Below are 25,624 nucleotides of genomic sequence, written 5' to 3'. Positions count from 1 at the left end.
GTACTATACAAATAGACCCATCTAACATGGTGAGAAATACCCTTTAACCTCTTATGTACACTGTTTCAAAGGGAAGTACACGTACATACATACTTCACCTTTACATGTCCTTTTGTGGTATTGTTTGCCTACGGTATTCGCAAAATTACAGATAAGAGTCCCAAGGACACGGTAAAAGAAACTACCTTTTTTTTCTTAAGCTTACTAAGTTAAAAAAATAAAAATACGGAATGGATACTTTCATAAAAATGTGTATAAGGATGGTTTGTGAATTTACACTCAGGTCACTTAAAGGGGTTTTCCAGGGACTCAAAGTTTTTTGGATCTTTTGCAAATAGGAATAGGTTGGACTTACTAACTTATTTTATTTAAGAAAAAATAGAATATCCACACAAACACAGGGAGAATGAAAATACCCACAGAAACAGAGGGAGAATGAGAATATACAGAGAAACAGAGGGAGAATGAGAATAAACAGAGAAACAGAGGGAGAATGAGAATATACAGAGAAACAGAGGGAGAATGAGAATATCCACAGAAACAGAGGGAGTATGAGAATAAACAGAGAAACAGAGGGAGAATGAGAATAAACAGAGAAACATAGGGAGAATGAGAATATCCACAGAAACAGAGGGAGAATGAGAATAAACAGAGAAACAGAGGGAGAATGAGAATATACAGAGAAACAGAGGGAGAATGAGAATATACAGAGAAACAGAGGGAGAATGAGAATATACAGAGAAACAGAGGGAGAATGAGAATAAACAGAGAAACATAGGGAGAATGAGAATATCCACAGAAACAGAGGGAGAATGAGAATAAACAGAGAAACAGAGGGAGAATGAGAATATACAGAGAAACAGAGGGAGAATGAGAATAAACAGAGAAACAGAGGGAGAATGAGAATAAACAGAGAAACAGAGGGAGAATGAGAATATACAGAGAAACAGAGGGAGAATGAGAATATACAGAGAAACAGAGGGAGTATGAGAATAAACAGAGAAACAGAGGGAGAATGAGAATAAACAGAGAAACATAGGGAGAATGAGAATATCCACAGAAACAGAGGGAGAATGAGAATAAACAGAGAAACAGAGGGAGAATGAGAATATACAGAGAAACAGAGGGAGAATGAGAATATACAGAGAAACAGAGGGAGAATGAGAATATACAGAGAAACAGAGGGAGAATGAGAATAAACAGAGAAACAGAGGGAGAATGAGAATATACAGAGAAACAGAGGGAGAATGAGAATATACAGAGAAACAGAGGGAGTATGAGAATAAACAGAGAAACAGAGGGAGAATGAGAATAAACAGAGAAACATAGGGAGAATGAGAATATCCACAGAAACAGAGGGAGAATGAGAATAAACAGAGAAACAGAGGGAGAATGAGAATATACAGAGAAACAGAGGGAGAATGAGAATATACAGAGAAACAGAGGGAGAATGAGAATATACAGAGAAATAGAGGGAGAATGAGAATATACAGAGAAACAGAGGGAGAATGAAAATACCCACAGAAACAGAGGGAGAATGAGAATATACAGAGAAACAGAGGGAGAATGAGAATATCCACAGAAACAGAGGGAGAATGAGAATAAACAGAGAAACAGAGGGAGAATGAGAATATCCACAGAAACATAGGGAGAATGAGAATAAACAGAGAAACATAGGGAGAATGAGAATATCCACAGAAACAGAGGGAGAATGAGAATAAACAGAGAAACAGAGGGAGAATGAGAATATACAGAGAAACAGAGGGAGAATGAGAATAAACAGAGAAACATAGGGAGAATGAGAATATCCACAGAAACAGAGGGAGAATGAGAATAAACAGAGAAACAGAGGGAGAATGAGAATATACAGAGAAACAGAGGGAGAATGAGAATAAACAGAGAAACAGAGGGAGAATGAGAATATCCACAGAAACAGAGGGAGAATGAGAATAAACAGAGAAACAGAGGGAGAATGAGAATATACAGAGAAACAGAGGGAGAATGAGAATAAACAGAGAAACATAGGGAGAATGGGAATATCCACAGAAACAGAGGGAGAATGAGAATAAACAGAGAAACAGAGGGAGAATGAGAATATACAGAGAAACAGAGGGAGAATGAGAATATACAGAGAAACAGAGGGAGAATGAGAATATACAGAGAAATAGAGGGAGAATGAGAATATACAGAGAAACAGAGGGAGAATGAAAATACCCACAGAAACAGAGGGAGAATGAGAATAAACAGAGAAACATAGGGAGAATGAGAATATCCACAGAAACAGAGGGAGAATGAGAATAAACAGAGAAACAGAGGGAGAATGAGAATATCCACAGAAACATAGGGAGAATGAGAATAAACAGAGAAACATAGGGAGAATGAGAATATCCACAGAAACAGAGGGAGAATGAGAATAAACAGAGAAACAGAGGGAGAATGAGAATATACAGAGAAACAGAGGGAGAATGAGAATATACAGAGAAACAGAGGGAGAATGAGAATATCCACAGAAACATAGGGAGAATGAGAATACACAGAGAAACAGAGGGAGAATGAGAATATCCACAGAAACATAGGGAGAATGAGAATATACAGAGAAACAGAGGGAGAATGAGAATATCCACAGAAACATAGGGAGAATGAGAATATACAGAGAAACAGAGGGAGAATGAGAATATACAGAGAAATAGAGGGAGAATGAGAATAAACAGAGAAACAGAGGGAGAATGAGAATATACAGAGAAACAGAGGGAGAATGAGAATATACAGAGAAACAGAGGGAGAATGAAAATACCCACAGAAACAGAGGGAGAATGAGAATATACAGAGAAACAGAGGGAGAATGAGAATAAACAGAGAAACAGAGGGAGAATGAGAATATACAGAGAAACAGAGGGAGAATGAGAATATACAGAGAAACAGAGGGAGAATGAGAATAAACAGAGAAACATAGGGAGAATGAGAATATACAGAGAAACAGAGGGAGAATGAGAATAAACAGAGAAACAGAGGGAGAATGAGAATAAACAGAGAAACAGAGGGAGAATGAGAATATACAGAGAAACATAGGGAGAATGAGAATAAACAGAGAAACATAGGGAGAATGAGAATATACAGAGAAACAGAGGGAGAATGAGAATAAACAGAGAAACAGGGAGAATGAGAATATACAGAGAAACATAGGGAGAATGAGAATAAACAGAGAAACAGAGGGAGAATGAGAATATACAGAGAAACAGAGGGAGAATGAGAATAAACAGAGAAACATAGGGAGAATGAGAATAAACAGAGAAACAGAGGGAGAATGAGAATAAACAGAGAAACAGAGGGAGAATGAGAATATACAGAGAAACATAGGGAGAATGAGAATAAACAGAGAAACATAGGGAGAATGAGAATATACAGAGAAACAGAGGGAGAATGAGAATATACAGAGAAACAGAGGGAGAATGAGAATAAACAGAGAAACAGAGGGAGAATGAGAATATACAGAGAAACAGAGGGAGAATGAGAATATACAGAGAAACAGAGGGAGAATGAGAATAAACAGAGAAACAGGGAGAATGAGAATATACAGAGAAACAGAGGGAGAATGAGAATATACAGAGAAACAGAGGGAGAATGAGAATATACAGAGAAACAGAGGGAGAATGAGAATACCCACAAATATACAGGGAGAATGAGAATACCCACAGAAACACAGAGAATGAGAATATCCACACAAACATAGGGAGAATGAGAATATACAGAGAAACAGAGGGAGAATAATACCCACACAAATATAGGAAGAATGAGAATATCCACAGAAACATAGGGAGAATGAGAATATCCACAAATTTACAGGGAGAATGAGAATATCCACAGAAACCTAGGGAGAATGAGAATATCCACAAATTTACAGGGAGAATGAGAATATCCACAGAAACACAGAGAATGAGAATACCCACAGAAACACAGAGAATGAGAATACCCACAGAAACATAGGGAGAATGAGAATATCCACAAATATACAGGGAGAATGAGAATATCCACAGAAACACAGAGAATGAGAATACCCACAGAAACATAGGGAGAATGAGAATATCCACAAATTTACAGGGAGAATGAGAATATCCACAGAAACACAAAGAATGAGAATATCCACAAATTTACAGGGAGAATGAGAATATCCACAGAAACACAGAGAATGAGAATACCCACAGAAACATAGGGAGAATGAGAATATCCACAAATATACAAGGAGAATGAGAATATCCACAGAAACAAAGGGAGAATGAGAATATCCACAAATATACAGGGAGAATGAGAATATCCACAGAAACACAGAGAATGAGAATACCCACAGAAACATAGGGAGAATGAGAATATCCACAAATATACAGGGAGAATGAGAATATCCACAGAAACACAGAGAATGAGAATACCCACAGAAACATAGGGAGAATGAGAATATCCACAAATTTACAGGGAGAATGAGAATATCCACAGAAACACAGAGAATGAGAATACCCACAGGAACACAGAGAATGAGAATACCCACACAAACATAGGAAGAATGAGAATATCCACAAATATACAGGGAGAATGAGAATATCCACAGAGGCACAAAGAAAATGAGACTATCCACACAAACACAGAGAATATAAGAGTATCCTCGGAAGAACAGAGAGAATGAGAATACCCACACAAACACAGGGAAAGTGAAAATATTCCCACAAACACAGGGAAATAACAGAAACTCCACACAGATTTTGTCATTGGTTGGATTTGAGCTTATGACCACAGTGGTACAACGTAACAGTTCTAACCTGTACCATATTACTAGAGTTGAAAAAACAAAGTCTAATGAAAAGCCGTCCAAGTGCAGTATCATGGGTGCCAACTCAGGCTATCAGGACTTGTAGCGCCCCCTGTGGAGCACCCTCTAGGAACATGCAGCAACATTATGCAAATTACATTTCGAGCATTAAATACCCTTCACGAACAACTGTTACATAGTAATATAGAAAAAAAAAGGTCCATTAAGTTCCTTCCTTCTCCACCAGTTATTCATTCTCTATCGCAAGATTGTTTCTAATCCACAATGCCATTTGTTGTGAGAAAAACATCTGTCCTTTATCTGTGTTACTATAAATTATAGAAGTAACGATTCTCAACATATTAATGTCTGTCTCTATCTATACTACAAGGATTCGTTGATTTTGTTAGCGATAATGATAACGTTGGGTCTGACTGAACGTGGTTCAATTGTGTGGTTTGTGCCACATTTCTGTAACTTTTATCATTTCAACTCTTAGTATATTTGTGCATCTCTCTAGCAATAAAGATTTTGCAGGTTTTTTCTTGTACTACTAATGCTACAATTTGTACGTTATACAGTTGTGTGACTATAGGGGCTGAGAAGTTTGAGGTTATGAACTTAAGCCTAAAGGTGCACAGAGGACCTCCTACACCCCTCTGGCTTATCTGAAAAAGTCTATATTGCAAATGAGGGGGTCTACTACAGATTTCTCATTGAACTTTATGCTACATCTTTTTTATACTTTGTAGGTTTAAGTGAAATGTTTTGCATCAATATTATTGTCGTCCATTGGATTGTTCAGTACTGTTCTACCGGTCATAGTAATTTATGGCAACGTTAGAACCCAAAATTATGGATTTTGGGTGTGAAAGGAAACGCTTTGAACTTGATATTATTTTCTTCTTTTTACCCATTTTTACTCTAAACAAACTCAAAGTAACAGAAGAAAGAGAAACCTTATCTTTTTCCTAGAAGAGACCTGCACATCAATTTTTCCTTTTTTGGGAAATTGCCATGGACCGAAAATACATTTCCAGCCCCATACTGTGCATCATGTGTGTAAAGTCTGAAGAGCGGAACCAGTTTTAGTCTCAAAGAGCCAACCATTATGTTTCATGAACCACACATGACAGCATTTGGAGGCCTAAACAAACCAAGTTTATTTCCTCCTTGTCCCTTGCTGAGCATGAAGCTCGTGTGTGCGGTTAGATAAGGCTGGGGTTGGAGCAAATGTGGGATATGCACCTTTATCATGAGAACAATTGGATTGCTTGCATTAATGGCTAGTGTGGATGAAAGAGCTCGAGCTCTGACACTTCATTGGAGGAACGTTATACAAGACTTTCAATAAAATACTAAAATAATACGCACCTGCAACTACGAGAAGTCTCCTCTGTTCACGCATCTTCTCTTTCTATTTCTCAATGTAACACCCTCCTCAATGTCAACTTTCCTGGAAATATACAGTCAGCTGGAATTAAACACAATGTACCCATGATAGTGATATCTAATGAATCTTTAATACTCGATGTCAGACAGAAAGTATTGTAACTATAGGTATATTTTACAAACTACTGATCACAGCAATGTATACAAGTGAGGATGCTGCCCAGGTGTTCTAGAGCCGGCAGAGGAAGACTTTCTTTTAACCTATATGTTTTTATGTTGCTAGTGAAGCTGCCTGGGAGTAGAACCTATGTCCACCCGCACACATATGAGGATCCCAACCAGGCCGTACGGGACTTTGCTAAAGAGATTGATGTCTCCAGTATCCGAATAGAGCGTGTGATAGGTGCAGGTAAGTGTATGACTTATGTGGCACCTAGTGAATTGTCTTAGCTTCATAGTCATCACTCTTATCACCTAGGAAAGTGTATCGAGAAGATTATATAGGTTTCTTCTCATATAAATGCTAATAACAACTGAAAACTATCTATCATCATATTATATATTATCTATGTATTATTTTTCTTTATTTATGTTTATATTTAATGAATTTTCTTCCTTTATGTATTCTATCTTTCTGTTTTGCTTTTATTTATTTTACTGTACAATATCTCTTATCTATCTAAAATTATATAAACCATGCAATAACCTATAGTACTTAAATCTTTCTTTCTGTCTCTCATTCTTTCTTTCTTTCTCTTTCTTTCTTTCTTTCTCCTATGAAATCTTTTAGTCTTCAATAGTATTTTTGATCTCTAGGTCCACTTTTTTTCATTATAGATCTTCTAGTTTAGAAGCTTTCTCCTCCACATCATCGCTCCTCGGAGTTGGCTTTTGATCAGCATCTTCCCCAATCACATTAGTTTCTCCTTCCCATAGAAGGATCTTAAGTACCTTTGTAGAGAGTACAGTCCTGATTAATGCTGCTCTGTCCATTACCCATTCACTACCAAGATGTTTCTTCTCATTGAAGTGGGAAAAGAACAAGTCCCAACTCCGTGACTTTGATACTAAAAGCTCCTTAATAACATTTGAATGGTTCAGATGCTAAATTCTTCATAGGAAAGCTAAAAGCAGGAAACTTGCCCTCTTGAACTCCATGTGCTCTAGTGTATGTAGGCTGTACAGTAACAGTGCACATCATTTCGAGAGAGGAAAATATGTATTTCTGCAGGATTTACAGATTGAGTGTGCATGACCAGAAGACTGTTTGGGCATCGGTAAAAATCATTGCCCAGCTGACCCACTGTTCACTTCAGCACTTCAACAGTGTGCCCACTACTGGGCTGCTTATCCTGGAGATCATTTTAAGTTTGCTTATACAACTTTGTTCTCTGTACCTTTCCACTTGTCTTGCCATATCCCACGATGACAGCTTATAAAATGACATGATTTTGAGATACTCTATCGGGAGATGTTTATGCTATGTGTGGATGGATATATGTGACCACCTAGTGGTTATTAAGCGTTTGCGTTGCAATCTGTAATGGGTTTTACTAGTGTATTAAAATAGTCTATTAAATTTATAGTGTGAGAATTGGGAAATGATGATTGCATAGACTTTTCCTGACTTAATAAATTATCCAGTTAGTAATATATATCACCTATCTATAGGATAAGTTATACATGTATGACTTCTAGTGATTCAGACTTCTATGGGACACCTCAAGTCCCCTGTATGAATAGAGTGGTAATGAGCATGTGTGTCCATTGCTCTACTTATTATCTATAAGAGTGGTGGTCACACATGCTCATGACTATTCTATTAATACATGAATAAATGCATGCTCTAGTCTTATGCTAATGGAGATTTAAGCAATTGGACTTTCAGCAAAGTTCATGAAGTCCATGTATCTTGCTTTGACTAGAGCAGGACTAATTCTAGCTTTTCTGCTGTCTGTGGCCAAAATTGGAATGAGGACCCTCCCATCAATGAAATTTAAACCAGTAGTGAACAAACAAAATTCTATTTTTGTTTTGGGCTTTGTTTTTGTCTTATTAATTTATTATTATTTAGTTCCCTAGGGGACTTAAACCTGTGATCGTCTGTTCACTTATACTATATAATGCAGTACCACAGTATTGCAATATAAAGAATAAATCACTGTCTCTTATGAAGGAATACAACACTAAAGCCACTATCAGTATTTGTGTACAGCACTAGAACCACCTCCAGTACATTAATTCAGCACCAAAACCACCATTAGCGCATGAATACAGCTCCAGAGCCACAATCAGTACATGAATATGACACCAAAACCACCATTAGTACATGAATACAGCACCAACACTACTGATAGTACATTAATGCAGCACCAGAACAGCTTTCTGTACAGAAATATAGCACCTGAACCACTATCAGTACATGAATACAGCACCAGAATCGCCATCAACACCTATGAATACATCACCAGGCTTAGTTCAGTGATCAATTCAAATGCCAGGTCAGCACACACCCAATATACTTTACTATGACATGAACCTTCACCTCCTAGTATGTCCTTAACAATGGTTATGAAATACTATTTGTTTTTGTGACTAGTCATCATCAGATTGCTGACCATACAGGGACCACATAACTGATTCTTACTCATTATCACAAATAAGTATTTACTCCAGGGTACCTTATAAATGACATCTTCACTGATTGGAATCATTCTCATTCATATATTTTCTGGTCTTCTGCAGCACATCCTGACACTCTTAAAATAAGAATGTCACTATAATGCTTTGAAATAAAAATATCTTGCCATGCTGTTCCCCTGAACAATAACTGTGACTTCACAAAATATGTCTCCTACATTGTCCCTCTTCTGGCATATTGCCTGCACATTGTCCTTTCCTGTAAAATATGGCTCCACATTTCCCTATAAACATTATGATTTTCTACAATGCTCTCTCTATATAGTTTGATGTCCTCCACTGCTCCTTAATCACAGTATGATGGCCTCTATATACAGTGGGATGACCCCACAGCTCTCCATATAAACTATGATGGCATCGCAGCTCTTTATGTCCAGTATGCTTCGCCTTAGCCTCCTCTATACAGTGTAAAGGCCCCTACAGCCCACTGCATACAATATAAGCATACAATATAACAGCTCACTGTATAGTATATTGTCCCCACCAACTCCTTCTATGCAAAATGGTGCTCCCCACAGCTCCATATATAGATAGTTACAGTATGATGTCAGCCACAGCTCCGTTATCATGCTTCGAGGCAAGTGTGGGTCTGAAGCAGGGTGATGGTCAGACCCACAGGAGGCTTGGCACATATTAATGGGCTTCTTGCATTTTTTTGCATGATACAAGAAAAAGAAGAAATATAAAAAAATATCACTGTGACTGGTTTCTCCAAGAGGAGGCACCTAATCAAAACTGTATGGGCAGATGCTACGGCCCACTGGGCTAGACGGCCCATGGTACACATGTTGTACACTTACAGTATAATAATAAAGGCCGAGATGACAGGACTCCCACAATGTACAACGCCCACTATCTAATAACTGTTCTATTCTCGAATATACAGAATTGTAATGTTTTTATGATGCTCTCTAGAAATCTCGCAAAGACAGTGCCCCCATTGATGCTGCTCATATGAAACAATTGCTCATACCAGATTCAGCTTTTTCATGACTTATTTCCTTTTACTCTTATATCCTTAACAAGCATCCAGACTGTGCACATTTTTTATGGGCGCTAATAGTGATTTAGATAACGGTCTGCAGGGCATGAAATAGTATAACAACCAATATACATAAATATACTTGTTAGAGACGATTTGCTTCATGTCTTCACAGGGGAGTTTGGAGAGGTTTGCAGCGGACGCCTAAAGCTACCCAGTAAGAGGGAAATCTGCGTAGCTATTAAGAGCTTGAAGGTTGGGTACGCTGAGAAGCAGAGGAGAGACTTTCTAGGAGAAGCCAGCATTATGGGCCAGTTTGATCATCCAAACATTATAAGACTGGAAGGAGTGGTCACCAAATGTAAGTTGTCATTCTACTCCTTCTTGTAATATGATGTGTAAATATATAAAACAGAAAAATAGAGGTTACATTTACACTGCATAGTTATCACATGCGAGCATTCCTAAGTGGGCAGTAAACCGTACTCCAATCTCGTGGAATAGTTTGATGGATAAAATGATCTTTTGTGCCGCACAGAAGATCATCATTCTTGGCAGCTAATCATGTTGTGTAAACAATGGGAGCCTATGACCATGGAGCAAACTATTATAGATCGATCAACAAGCATCTGAAGCTTGGTACGCCTATTTAAATAGGGATTAAATGACCACTTATCAGCATACAAGGAGCTGATGAATACAAGGAGGCATATTTCTCATTTATGACTAATTGTTAGGCAGTGCAAACCAAGAGTAGAATGTCCCAGATTATCATGTGGTTTATGCTGTAGGATAAGGGGCAGCACGGTTGCTCAGTGGTCCTGGGTTCGAATCCCACCGAGGAGTTTGTATGTTCTCCCCCTGTTTGCGTGGGTTTCCTCCAGGTACTCCGGTTTCCTTCCACTTTCCAAAGACATACTGATAGGGAGTTTAGATTGTGAGTCTCATCGGGGACAGATGATAATGTGTGCAAACTGTAAAATATGCTGTGGAATATGTTAGTGCTATATAAAAATAAAGATTATTATTATTATAGGATACATTTGTCTAATTTTAGGACTGTCTAGTTTAACCCCATCCCGACATTGGATGTATTAGTATGTGCACTATGTCCTATTTTGCTGTGCGTTACCACAAATGGAAGTATCTGTCCATCCTGGCAATCGTGCGGTCACAGGAGCGGTGCCCACATGATCGCCCCTGGAAGTTCAGCTTAATTAAAAGCCAAGACCCAACTGTCATTGTCAGGAGCAGTGCCCGCTCTGCCCCCAGCTATTTATTCCCCTAAATGCTGCGATCAATAAGGCTAGGCTCACATTGCGTTAGGGGCATCCGTTTAATGTATCAACGCAACGAATGCTCTAACGCAGATGTCATTTTTGACATCATATGTGACCATAGCGCTAATGTATGCGCTAACGCTCGTTACCATGCGTTAGCCCATACAGGTCTATGCACAGCGAATGCGTCCCAACGCACCCCTGAACGCAAATGCCAGAATGGCCTGTCTGGTCGTGGGCTGCCTTGTCTGCTACTTTGCTACTTTGTTGACAGAATTGTTGATCTCATGACACTCACTGTTAAGAGTTGTGACGGAGCACAAAGTCGCTGGCTCCATCACTTACCCCAGCGGGCCACGGGTATCATTAGAAATATTGGTTCTGTAGTACATCTTCCTTTCCTCCATCCAGGGAAATATTAGTAATATATCTCATCTCGATCTTGGGGACGAGGACAACATGGGCCTGTGTGACATCAAATGCCAGGGCTGAATTTCAGCCCCAGTCCGTACCTGGGTATAATGCATTGCAGTGCTAGTGCATTGCAATGCCTTATACCAGTGATAGAGTTAAAGAAGATAAGAGAGAACGACATGACCTATAAAACCTAAAGCCTTTCAGTGAACATCAAAAAAAAAACAAGGCAAAAAAAATATGCTTCATCAGCATAATGCTGAACTTAAAGTGGAATAAAACGTGATCAAAAGGATGAATGTATGGTGTTGGTGGTGTGGCGGTTATATAAATGGTAGGAATGCTCTTTGGTTTGTGGGTTATGGAATTCAATAGTCTCGCTGGTAACAGAGTCACACCCTTCCCCCAAATAGTCCTAGTTTCCATTTCTCCAGATTCAATCTCAAAGGAAAAGAAATATATCCTTCAGCACTTTCTAACAGCTGTTAAGTCAATTATTCCATGTCACTGGAAATTAACAAAAGCTTCCATTTTGGGTGGATGGGAGGAATAGAATAACAATATTATCAAATTGGAAAACATGACTGCAGATGATAGCAATAACCTAGAAGCTTTCCATTGCCAATGGATGTTGAAAATTATTCAATGAGGGGAATGACCTGGCAATCTGGTTGTCAGAAAATGATACTTAAAATACAATGTCGTGGTAGATGTGGCCTCCTCTGAAGTGCCGGTTTCATTAAGTCGTGGTGTTTTTTTTTTGTTCCCCCACCTCCTCTTCCTTCCCATTCTTTTTCTTTCCGTCCTCCGTTCTGCTTTACATTCCTCTAGCACACTTATCATTATTTAATTTATGTAAGAGCTTATATATATATCATATGATATATCATACTTATATTCTAATGTTTAACAATGACTTATTAACAACCGTCAACTTCTTTGTTGCTATTTTTGAACGCAAATGGAATGTTCTGATTTTATATAAATGTTGTTAAAGCCCAATAAAAATATTTTAAGGTAGTAAAAAAGATGAATGAAAATAACATTGGTATAGCTGAAAACATTATCGTGTCCTGCAAAAAAGAAGCTGCCACACAGATCCATGAGTGGAGAAATAAAAAACTTATAGCTCTCAGAATATAGTGATGCAAAAGCAATTCTTTTTTTTTAAAAAATAGTTTTTATTGAGTAAAGGCGGAAAATCATAAAAAAAGAATAATATACATGTGTTATTGGTGTAATTGTACTAACCCGAAGAAAAAGCTGCCTTATCACTTTTACCCCACGGTGAACAACATTAAGAAAAAAATACATATATATTCCTGAATTGCTGGGTTTTTTCATTCTGCCTCCCAAAAATTGGCATAGAAAGTGACCAAAAAATGTGCTCAAAAAATGGTACCAGTAAAAACAACAACTCATCCCACAAAAAACAAGCCCTTGTGTGATTCTATCACCAGAAAAATAGAAAATTTGATGATGCAAAAACTTGCTGTGTAAAAAAAATAGTTTTTTAGTGTGTTATAGTACCCAAACATAAAAAACAGACAAATCTGGTATCGCTGTAATCTCAATGACCTGAAGAATAAAGTTATCTAATCACTTAAATCACACTAGGAACAATGTAAAAACTAAAACCAATTCTTGATCTGCTGTTGATTTGTTCATCCTGCCTCACAAAGATTGCAGTAAAGTTCAGCGCACATTTATCCTGCACTCTTGCGCTGATCGCTTCCGTCAGGTTTTCCATGTAAATCTCTGAAATACTTGATTCAGATGGAACCCCCGGCAGAAGATTCCCTATAATGAGGCAGATGTAAACACTGTGGACGCCGTCTGGTTAATAATCCAACAGTGTCCGTCTTTTTAAGCATGCATAACAGCACAGTCGGTTACAGTTTTGTACACCTCTGAAAAAAATGACACCACTGAGCAGAAGCCAGACGGAGACAAGAGTAAATCTGCTGCCTCTGGGGTTTCACCTGTATCACAACATTTGGAGATATAGCTGGAAAACCTGATGTAAGTGCTCAGCATAGAGCAAAAGATATATATGATCCAAATGCTATGTACAGTGATATGTAAAAGTTCGGGCACCCATGGTCAAAATTACTGTTATTGTGAGCAGTTAAGAAAGATGAAGATGAAATGATCTCTAAAAGGCCTCATATTCATTTCCTTTGTTTTTTAGTATATATATATATATATATATATATATATATAATTTTTTTTTCTTTTTTTCATCTTTTACATTTTAAAAATTACAAAAATGAAAATTGGGCCAATGCAAAAGTTTGGGTAACCTGCAAGGTTAGTACCTAGTAGCACCCCCTTTTGAAAGTATCACAGCTTGTAAACACTTTCCATTCTTGTTTGAGGGATTTTCATCCATTCTTCCTTGCAAAAATTCTTCCACTTCTGTGAGATTCCTGGGCCGTCTTGCATGCACTGCTATTCTGAGGTCTAGCCACGGATTATCAATGATATTCAGATTAGGAAACTGTGAGGGCTTTTGTTAAACCTTCAGCTTGCACCTTTTGAGGTAGTCTATTGTGGATTTTGACATGTGTATAGGATCATTATGCATTTGTAGAAGTCATCCTCAATTTCAGCTTTTTTTTACAAATAGTGTTATGTTCGCATCAAGAATTTGTTGAAATTTCATTAAATCCATTCTTCCCTCTACCCGTAAAATGTTCCCTATGCCATTCTGAACAGGGAAAAAAGTGGCAAAATGGCATTCACCGTCTTTTAATATCCTTTATTGGTTAAAGCATGCAGATGTCCTGATCCAGGTGTCGTACTGCAAGTCTCAGGAATGCTGTAGCAGTGTTTGTCAGTTCCCCTTTTGGACATGTGGTTCCCTGTGCCATTGATTGCAGCAGAACCCCAAAGCAAGAAGATATGTCGAGATACTCTTTTCCTGAAATTTTGGGCACTTTTTCTCCACACATACCTTTGATCATTGTAGCCAAAAGTTCTATTTTAACCTCACTTGTTCACAGAACTTGTTTCCAAAAATGCATTGGGTTTATTTAGATGCTCTTTTGCATACTTCTGATGCTGAATTTTATGGTGAGGATGCAGGAGATGTTTTCTTCTGATGACTCTTCCATGAAGGCCATATTTGTGCAGGTGTCTCTGAATAGTAGAACAATGTACCACAACTCAAGAGTCTGTTAAATCTTTTTGAAGGTCAATGCAGTCAAGAAGGGGTTCTGATTTGCCTCTCTAGCAATCCTATGGGCAACCCTCACTAAAATGATGCTTGGTCTTCAAGACCTTATCTTGACCTCCACTGTTCCTCTTAACTGAAAATTCCTAATAACATTTCAAATAGCCTTATCCTGCTTTATGGGCCTCCACCATTTTAATTTTCAGAGTGCTAGCTGCTTAGTAGAACCCATGGCTTCTGTATTTTGGCACAAGGTTAGAGGAGGCTGGGTTTTTAAAAATCTGGGAAATTTACATCACTTGGTCTTTCCTAACAATGATAGTGAACAAGCCATAACCCTAGCAGGATAATTAAGGACTGAAACTTTGGTCAAAGTTATCTGAGCACACAAATCTCCAAGTGAGCCCAAACTCAGGTCTGTCAACAGCAAAAGAGGGGGATTCTACATTAGCACAAAGTCTCTGGAACAGGGCTATAGCTCTTCGCCTCCCAAAAGAAAACCAGTGAAATTCTGTGATCCCAAGTCAAAATGCCCACCTCAGTTCTGAGCCTCATTGTGCCTAAACCACATTTGGCATCCACATGTTTGACATTTCTGAAGCGCTGAGAGCCCACCTAACTTATGGGGTCCATGTCTCCAAAAGCATGAGTTAGGCATAATGTATGGGCACTACAATGTTTGGGCACAACAATGTACTGAGTACTACAATGAATTTGGCACTACAATGACAGATTTGCAATTTTCTCTTGTCAACATTCACAGCTGCTTGTTTCTAGAAAACGTCCTTTGAGTCAAAATCTTCCCTTCACTTGTAGATAAATTCTCAGGAGGTTGAAATATCCAAAAATGGGGTCACTTGAGGGGGAATTTTGCTCTTCATATACTTGCTCTGTATATGGAGTCCGCAAACTATTCTATGATAATTTGTTCTCCAAGAGTCAAATAGCGCTTCTTCCCTCCCGAGTCTTGCCATGTGGCTAAGCAGTACTGTACAGCCACATATACAGTCAATTAAATAATTATTTGATCCCTTGCTGATTTTGTAAGTTTGCCCACTGACAAAGAAATGAACAGTCCATAATTTCAAGGGTAGGCTGATTTTAACATTGAGAGATAGAATATCAAAAATAAAATACTGAAAATCACATTGTATAAATTATATAAATTTATTTGCATTTTGCACTGTTTATTTTCTCCAATTATCCCTTGTGAAAATTAAAAACCTTGGACCAAAGCAACATTTTAGTAGAAGAAATGGTAATTTTCCATTTACTCAGCCCAATGTTATATAACTCATTGAATCGCCTAAGGTCTAAAAATGCTAATTAAATCTCTAGATTAATTATTCTACAGGTGTAGCTTCAAAAATGGCATCCCTTGTGGGTGGTTTCAGCTGTTTTAGCATGTCAGGAGCTCTTCAAATGTGACATGGAATCCACAATTTATTTCTGCTAAAATTGCTCTTCAGAATACGAGTGGCGTTCATTCCCTTACAAGCCCTGTCATTTGCCCCAACAGAGTTTTCCACCACATACCGTCCATTTTCTCCTATTATCCTTATGGAAATGAAAAATTTGGTGCTAAAGCAACATTTTAGTGGGAAAAATGTATTTTTTCATTTTCACTGCTCAACGTTCTAAAATTCTGTGAAACACCGGTGGGTTCAAGATGCTCACTGTACCTCTAGATAAGTTCCTTGAGGGTGTAGTTCTCAAAATGCGGTAAGCTGAGAGAGTTTCCACTGTTTAGGTATATCAAGGGCTCTGTAACATGGCTTTTGTTATCTATTCCTAAAATTTTTACACTCCAAAAGTCAAACAGTGCTTCTTCCCTTCCAAGCCCAAATCAGCAGTTTTACACCACATACTTACACTCAAGAGGAATTGCACAACAAATAGTGTGGTCCATTTTCTCCTGTTACCCTTATAATGAGAACTTTGGGGCTAATAACAACAACTTTGTGGCTCATTTCCTGAAGCATGGTATCACATGTTGGTTAATGCTTATTTTCCGATAAACCTCACCCCTTTTCATCAAGGCCATGCCCATGGTCAGACAAGTCATGAAATATGGAAAAAAAAAAGCATTTAGTTTGATTAACTTACCCCAATGCATTGTTATCATCATCATCATCACCATTTTAAAAGAAGCTGACCATGTTGGAATTTTGATTTTTTTTTTGACAAAAATTATTGATATTAATTTTTTGTATAATAATGGTTAGATGTAATGTTGCAGGGAGCCCAAAACAAGCAGCAACAGTATAGTCTGTTCTGCAAAGGGCCAATAAATGAATCAAAAATCCCTATCAGAATTTCTTAGGAGCTTGGCAAAAAATGGGGATCATACAAACTTCTTGCAGATGTACTTGGAAGGGTTTAAATCTAGGACACAAAGGTTGCAAAGCAACACTGCTAACCACTGACCCACCTTTCCTGCTCAAATAATATATAGAATAATAATCTTTATTTTTATATAGCGCTAACATATTCCGCAGCGCTTTACAGTTTGCACACATATATATTTCATCACTGCTTTTTCGATGGTCCTCGCCAGTCCTGCAGTGATGGCGTCATGTCTATCATTAACATTTCCATCATTTCACCTCAATGAGAATATGGAACAAAAGTCAATCAAAGTGTTCTATGTACCCAAAATTAATCTCAATAAATATTACAGCACACAACCAAACCCTCAAACGACTTTACTGGTGGAAAAACAAAAAAAGTTATAGGTCTCAGAAATTGGCGACACAAACTGATTTATTTAGAAAACAAAATAGTAAAAAACCTGGATTTTTTTCCCCGTTTTCAAAATTAATGGTTTTATTCAAAACTACACCACAGAAAACAGTCTTTCATATGTTTACTTTGATGGAAAAATAAACAGTGCATTACTCATGGAAGAAGGTGAGGAAAAAAGGAAACGCTAAGAAACAAAAACTGACCCTGTTAGAAAGGAGTTAATGCATTTTTTCTTATTTTCTACCCTTCCTCACTATTTAAGCACAATCCTGGAAAGCTCTTTTAACAGATGAATAGTGATGAGCGAATGGATGGATGTTTGAGTCCGGTGGGTTCTGTTAAACATTTTTAAAAAAGTTTGTTCGGGTACCAGAACGGTACCCGAACTCGAACCCAAACCCGGTGTAACGGGCCAGATTAACCCCCCGCCCAGAATATACCCAGGGTTAAAGTGGCCTAGGCCAGATTATACCCCTCCGGGTCAGAAAATACCCCAGCTGCTGTAGATCATATTTTTCACGCATTTGAGAACCATCAAAAATGGGGCCCTAGGCAGTGCATAGGGCCCCAGGCAGCACACGGGGCCCCCAGGCAGCACACGGGGCAGAGACAGCAAACGGGTTCTCAGGCAGCACACGGGGGGCCCAGGCACCACACAGGGCCCCAGGCAGACCACAGGGGCCACAGGCAGCACACGGGGCCCCAGGCAGTACACGGGGTCCCCAGGCATCGTATAGGGCCCCCGGCAGCACATGGGACTCCAGGCAGTGCACAGGGCCCCAGGTAGCACACAATGGGCAGACAGCACATGGGGACCTAGGCAGCACAGGGGGGCCCCAGGAAGCACACAGGGCTGCAGGCAGCGCACAGGGCCCCCCGCAGCACACAAGGCCCCCCACAGCACACGGAGCCCCAGGCAGAGCACAGGGGCCACAGGCAGCAAACGGGGCCCCATGCAACACACGGAGCCCCAGGCAGCGCACAGGGCCCCCGGCAGCACACGGGGGACCCAGGCAGAGTACAGGGACCACAGGGCCCCAGGCAGAGTACAGGGGCCCCAGGCAGCACACAACCTCGTGTTCTGCCTGGGGCCCCGTGTGCTGCCTGTGGCCCCTGTGCTCTGCCTGGGGCTCCTTGCGCTGCCTGGGGCCCCGTGTGCTGCCTGGGCCCCATGTGCTACCTGGGACCCTGTGCAGTGCCTGGGGCCCCCGTGTGCTGCCTGGGGCTCCATTTTTGATGGTTCTCAAAAGCGTGAAAAATCTGATCCACAGCAGCTGGGGTATATTCTGACCTGGAGGGGTATAATCTGGCCTAGGCCAATTTATACCCGGGGTATAGATTGGCCTAGGCCAGATTATACCCGGGGGGTATATTCTGGCCCAGAGGGGTATAAACTGGCCTAGGCCAATTTATACCCTGGGGTATAGTTTGGCCTAGGCCAGAATATACCCGGTGTATAATCTGGCCTAGGCCACTTTAACCCCAGGTATATTCTGGGTGGGGGGTTAATCTGGCCTGTTACACCGGAATTCATTCAAGTAAATGGGGACCCGAACATCCAGTATTCCCAATGTTGTCATCTTTGTGACAGCGTGAGATGCACCACCTCTGATCAGTGGTAACCTTTCAAGTTACCGCCAGTCAGAGCACTGCGTTTCCCACGCTGTCATACGAATAACAGCATGTGAACTAGGTTACCGCCTGTCAAAGGTGTCGGCTGATGAGATTACTAAACGTAAACAGGCGAACGATGATGAGAGCATTAATCAGCCAGCACTTGTGCTATAAATATATATATATTTTTTAATGGCGTGGAATCGCCTCTTTTTTTGACAAAAAGCGCAGGCAGCTGACAGCGGCGAGATGCAGCTTCCAATGGCATGATGCAACTGCAAAGCCATGAATCCAGCAGAACACTGACCTGAGCCTGACAACTCAGCTGAAGCACAGAGCGGTGATGTCAATAAGTTGAGCAGAGTTCATAGTTGATGAACTCCGGTGACAGCACTGATGTCAGTGCTCATGAGAAAATTCTCACGCAGCCAGTGATGACGTCAGTGAGGTCACCGGAGTTCATTATTTTATTATTTAAATAATTTTAAAAAACAGCGTGGGGACCATTTTATTTTTTAAAACCAGTCAACGTAACGCTGACAACTGAGAGGCTGCAGCCCGCAACTGATGTTCTTGCCGGCATTGGTTGTTAAAAATAGAGGGGACCACATGCCATATATTTATTTTTGTATTTATTGCACAGTTACTGGCTCATGGCACCTGTGACCCCTGGTAATCTTTTTACCACCAGTCACAGCTGCTGGCTCACACTCTGTCATCTGTATGACAGCATGGGATTCGCAGCTCTTTGGCCGTGGGTAACTTGAAAGGTTACCGCCTACCAGAGCCTTTGTTTATTGCGCTGTCATACAGGTGACAACGTGGGAAACATCAGATGCTTGGGCTGCTGAACCTGAACAGTAACATGAACTTCATAGAGAAGTCTGTATTCAGAGCCCGTGAACAGACACTAGGTGTTCGGTATGTCCCCCTAACTTTACTGTTCGGGTTCGCCCATCCCTACTCCTTAATTCTGTGAAAGGACATAATATTTTTTAAACAGACATCCATTTTAATAATGAAGATATGTTCAATCTGCTCCATTGTAAATCTGTTTCCTACCGTCTTCCTTTCTTCCTTTATCTGGCGTGTAACGTGTCTTTACAGACATTGATGCTATGATTAATGCCTATGTACTCTGACCACTCCTGTCATAACCACGGTGATTTGTTAATCTGGTTACGCTGATCTGTGGCTTTGATCAGACTTGCACCCCTCACCTACTTCACTGCTGCGGCATGGTGCCAGGTACTTAGAAAACGTATTAAAAAATCAATATTCAATTGACACTAGGGTTATAGACTGAAATGTAGAAATAAAAGTGGACAGGTTGATCTGTTTGCCCCATCAGGGAGAAGATAATAAGATTAAATGTCAGCTCCTCGGAGAGGATATATTTGTAGGACAGTTTATAGGATAATTGTTGGCTGCTGCAAGAAGTCATGCATATACATTCCCATAATATACAATATATCCGAGGTCTTATCTTCCCTGCATAATGTAAGGTGAAATGTCAGGTCATTGTTGTTAGTCCCTGATTCTGTCATAGTTTGTACCCTGCAAAGCATCTTTAGTGTATAACGAATTCGTTTTTTGTCTAAAACTTTCTAATACACTTTGCGTTTTAAAGGGTTATTCCCATCTTTGGATAACTTGCCAATCACTGGGAGTCTGACTAAGATCTTGGCTCCACTCTGACTGTGAGAGCATGTCTTTGAAGTGCTATTGGTGATGGATGAGTACTGTAATTTGCTATCCCCAGCAGTCCCATAGACATTCTAGCAATATATTTCAGATCCATCTTGTTAGGATCAGTGGGGATCCCACCAGTTGAACCCTCGGCGCTCAACGAGTTATCATCATTACCCATCCTGTGGAAAAAGTCTTTAATTAAATTTCAACTGATTTCAACATCTCTGCTCACTGTCAGTGAGGGGAGGCAATAATTGGCCACATTCATATTATATAGTTCTGTGCTTTGGCTGCGTCTATGGAATACATCACAATATGGCTCTATGAGGGCCTGTATTGAGGGGTCCATTGTAGGTTTGTCTTGCAAGCCATTTACTTTTAAGGAACATAAATGTCTCGGCTGTAGGAGCAGACACTGATCCCAAGAGGATCAAATTATTTTTTTGTGTGTGAATTAAGTGGTACAAATGAGTAAACACTATTCCATTCAAGTCTAGGGTGTATGGTAGCGGCACAGTGCATGTACAGTGTGAACAGTGGTCAATACACTTTTACCGTTTTTTTTTGAGCTTTAATATGCTTCTCGCGTCCGTGGACATGTAAGGAGGTGAAGTACAGGAGAAACCGAGGAAGGGTTGCCTCCTCTGCTCCGTGCCCGGAACCATTGAGCAGGGCAGCAGGTTCCCAGGGGGACACTTTAGCAGCCTGTTCAGCAGCCAGGAACAGGAAGGGAGGAGAGCTGAGAGCGCAAAAACAGCGCACGCTTTCCTCAGAGCAGCGCAGACATCAGACAGAGGAGGACACTGACGCAGGCGAGGAGAGAACTCTGGTACAGCCGCCAGAGTCAGAGAGACCGCGGACAAAGACTGCAGACCATGAGTACGTGAAGCCTGGGACTGCAGTGTCAGGAAGGTTGTGCACTCCCCCCTGTGATAAGACTCTGCCCCGCAGAGAGACTGTGTTCTGTGACAAGGCGCTCCCCCACAGAGAGACTGTGTTATGTGTTAATGCAGAGCCCCTGATTCCAGTGAGAAAGCACCGCTGCAGAGTAAGAGAGAAGGACTTGGAGCAAAGGGGATATCGTTAGTCTCGTACCCCTCTGGCTCCCGCATTAACCCCTTGTACCCCGGCTGGACAACGTTAACCCCTTCCTGCCATCCGACGTACTATCCCGTCCATGGGACCTGGGCCCCTATGCCCATGGACGGGATAGTACGTCTAGCGCGATCAGCGGCGCCCACGTGGTGAGCGCCGCTGATCGCGGCCGGGTGTCAGCTGATTATCACAGCTGACATCCGGCACAATGTGTCAGGGGCGGTCACTGACCGCCCCCGACACGTTAACCCCTTGCACACCGCGATCAAACATGATCGCGGTGTACCGGGAGTTAAAGGGAAGCATCGGCAGGGAGGGGGCTCCCTCCGTGCTTCCCTGAGCCCCCCACGGCAGCGCAATGTGCAGCGCTGCTGCGGGGGGCTCCTTTCCTCCAGGCCCCTGAATCCAAGATGGCGACGGGGGCCTTCGGGGGCCTGCAGGAAGCTGGCTTCCTCAGTGCCTGCAAAGCGCAGGCATGAGGAAGCCTTCGGCACTGCCTGTGACAGATCGCTGATCTGTCACAGTGATCTGTGATGTGACAGATCAGCGATCTGTCACAGGACAGTGATGTCCCACCTGGGACTATGTAATAAAGTAAAAAAAAAATAAAAAAAAGTGTAAAAATAATTTTAAAAAAATCGCCAAATAAATTAGTAAAAAAAAAAAAAAATATTCCCCAATAAATTCATTTTTTGAAAAAAAAAACCAAAACAATAAAAGTACACATATTAGGTATCGCCGCGTCCGTAACGACCCGCCCTATAAAACTGTCCCATTAGTTAACCCCTTAAAAAATAAAAATAAAAAACGAAGCAAAAAATAATGATTTATTATCATACTGCCAAACAAAAAGTGTAATAACGCGCGATCAAAAAGACGCATATAAATATTCATGGTACCGCTGAAAACGTCATCTTGTCCCGCAAAAAACGAGCTGCCACACAGCATCATCAGTGAAAAAATAAAAAAGTTATAGCTCGCAGAATAAAGCGATGCAAAAATAATTATTTTTTATATAAAATAGTTTTCATTGCATAAAACCGACAAAACATAAAAAACGACCTAAGTGAGGTATCGCTGTAACCGTATTGACCCGAAGAATAAAACCGCTTTATCAATTTTACCGCATGCGGAGCGGTGTAAACGCACTCCCCCAAAAGAAATTCATGAAACGCTGGTTTTTGTTCATTCTGCGTCCCAAAAATCGGAATAAAAAGCGATCAAAAAATGTCACGTGCCCGAAAATGGTACCGATAAAAACGTCAACTCGTCCCGCAAAAAATAAGACCTCACATGACTCGGTGGGTCAAAATACGGAAAAATTATAGCTCTCAATATGTGGTGATGCAAAAACTATTTTTACAATAAAAAGCGTCTTTTAGCGTGCTACAGCTGCCAAACATAAAAACCGCCATAAATAGTAAATCAAACCCCCCCGTTATCACCCCCTTAGTTAGGGAAAAATAATAAAATTAAAAAAAATGTATTTATTTCCATTTTTCCATTAGGGTTAGGGTTAGGGCTAGGGTTAGGGCTAGGGTTAGGGTTAGGGCTAGGGTTAGGGCTAGGGTTAGGGCTTGGGTTAGGGCTAGGGTTAGGGTTAGGGCTGAGATTAGGGTTAGGGGTGTGTTGGGGTTCGGGATGGAGTTAGAATTGGGGGTTTCCACTGCTTGGGCACATCAGGGGCTCTCCAAATGCAACATTGCGTCTGATCTCAATTCCAGCCAATTCTGAGTTGAAAAAGTCATATGGTGCTCCTTCCCTTCCAAGCTCTGCCATGCGCCCAAACAGTGTTTTACCCCCACATGTAGGGTATCAGCCTACTCAGGACAAATTGCAAAACAATTTTTGGGGTCCAATTTCTCCTGTTACCCTAAGGAAAATAAAAAATTGGGGGCAAAAATATCATTTTTGTGGAAAAAAATGATTTTTTTATTTTCACGTCCGAGCGTTATAAACTTCTGTGAAGCAGTTGGGGGTTCAAAGTGCTCACCACACATCTAGATAAGTTCCGTGGGGGGGTCTAGTGTCCAAAATGGGGTCACTTGTGGGGAGTTTCAATAGTTTAGGTACATCAGGGGCTCTCCAAACGCACATGACACCCGCAGACCATTCCATCAAAGTCTGCATTCCAAAACGTCACTGCTTCCCTTCCGAGCCCCGACGTGTGTCCATACAGTAGTTTTCTCCCACATATGGGGTGTCAGCGTACTCATGACAAATTGGACACCAACTCTTGGGGTCCAATTTCTCCTGTTACCCTTGGGAAAATGAAAAAATTGGGGACTAATTGATCATGTTTGTGGAAAAAATACGTTTTTTTTATTTTCATGCCCGGGCATTATAAACTTCTGTGAAGCCCTTGGGGGTTCAAAGTGCTCACCTCACATCTAGATAAGTTCCTTAGGGGGTCTAGTTTTCAAAATAGGGTCATTTGTGGGGGGTTTACACTATTTAGGTACATTAGGGCCTCTCCAAAGGCAACATGACACCCGCAGACCATTCCATCAATGTCTGCATTCCAAAACGTCACTACTTCCCTTCCGAGCCCTGACGTGTGTCCATACAGTAGTTTTCTCCCACATATGGGGTGTCAGCGTACTCAGAACAAATTGCACAACAACTTTTGGGGTTCAATTTCTCCTGTTACCCTTGGGAAAATAAAAAAATTGGGGACTAATTGATCATGTTTGTGGAAAAAATACGATTTTTTTATTTTCATGCGCTGGCATTATAAACTTCTGTGAAGCCCTTGGGGGTTCAAAGTGCTCACCTCACATCTAGATAAGTTCCTTAGGGGGTCTAGTTTTCAAAATGGGGTCATTTGTGGGGGGTTTCCACTGTTTAGGTACATTAGGGACTCTCCAAAGGCAACATGACACCTGCAGACCATTCCATCAATGTCTGCATTCCAAAACGTCACTACTTCCCTTCCGAGCCCTGACGTGTGTCCATACAGTAGTTTTCTCCCATATATGGGGTATCAGCATACTCAGGACAAATTGGACAACAACTTTTGGGGTCCAATTTCTCCTGTTACCCTTGGGAAAATAAAAAAAATGGTGACTAAAAGATCATGTTTGTGGAAAAAATACGAATTTTTTATTTTCATGCCCCGGCGTTATAAACTTCTGTGAAGCACTGGGGGGTTCAAAGTGCTCACCACACATCTAGATAAGTTCCTTGGGGGGTCTAGTTTACAAAATGGTGTCATTTGTGGGGGGTTTCCACTGTTTAGGTACATCAGGGGTTTTCCAATCGCGACATGGTGTCCGATCTCAATTCCAGCCAACAACGTCAAATGGCGCTGCTTCCCTTCCGAGCTCTGCCATGCGCCCAAATAGTGGTTTACCCCCACATGTGGGGTATCAGCGTACTCAGGACAAATTGCACAATAACTTTTAGGGTGCTGTTACCCTTGGAAAAATAAGAATTGAGGGTGAAAAGATCATTTTTGTGGAAAAAATATGATTTTTTAATTGTACGGCTTTATGTTATAAACTTCTGTGAAGCCCTTGGGGGTTCAAAGTTCTCACCACACATCTAGATAAGTTCCTTAGGGGGTCTAGTTTCCAAAATGGTGTCATTTGTGGGGGGTTTCCACTGTTTTGGTACATCAGGGGTTTTCCAATCGCGACATGATGTCCGATCTCAATTCCAGCCAAAAACGTGAAATGGCGCTGCTTCCCTTCCGAGCTCTGCCATGCGCCCAAATAGTGGTTTACCCCCACATGTGG

General features: G+C 40.7%; 1 protein-coding gene across 5 annotated transcripts in view; it reads left to right on the top strand.

Moving 5' to 3' along the window:
* Window positions 1-25,624, top strand: part of LOC141091106 (ephrin type-A receptor 3-like) — a 409,334-nt gene that overhangs the window by 281,536 nt on the left and 102,174 nt on the right. For all 5 annotated transcript variants that reach the window (XM_073576465.1, XM_073576466.1, XM_073576463.1 and 2 more), the window contains 2 exons: window positions 6,474-6,599; window positions 10,048-10,233. In XM_073576465.1, coding sequence (XP_073432566.1) covers window positions 6,474-6,599; window positions 10,048-10,233 — 312 coding nt within the window. The remainder of the gene's footprint in view (window positions 1-6,473; window positions 6,600-10,047; window positions 10,234-25,624) is intronic.

The sequence above is a fragment of the Dendrobates tinctorius genome, unplaced genomic scaffold, assembly GCF_039654945.1.
Source record: "Dendrobates tinctorius isolate UK_male_01 unplaced genomic scaffold, ASM3965494v1 ptg000049l, whole genome shotgun sequence".
Classification (NCBI taxonomy): domain Eukaryota; kingdom Metazoa; phylum Chordata; class Amphibia; order Anura; family Dendrobatidae; genus Dendrobates; species Dendrobates tinctorius.
Note: the sequence above shows the minus strand (reverse complement) of the source record. Positions and strands in the feature narration are given on the sequence as shown.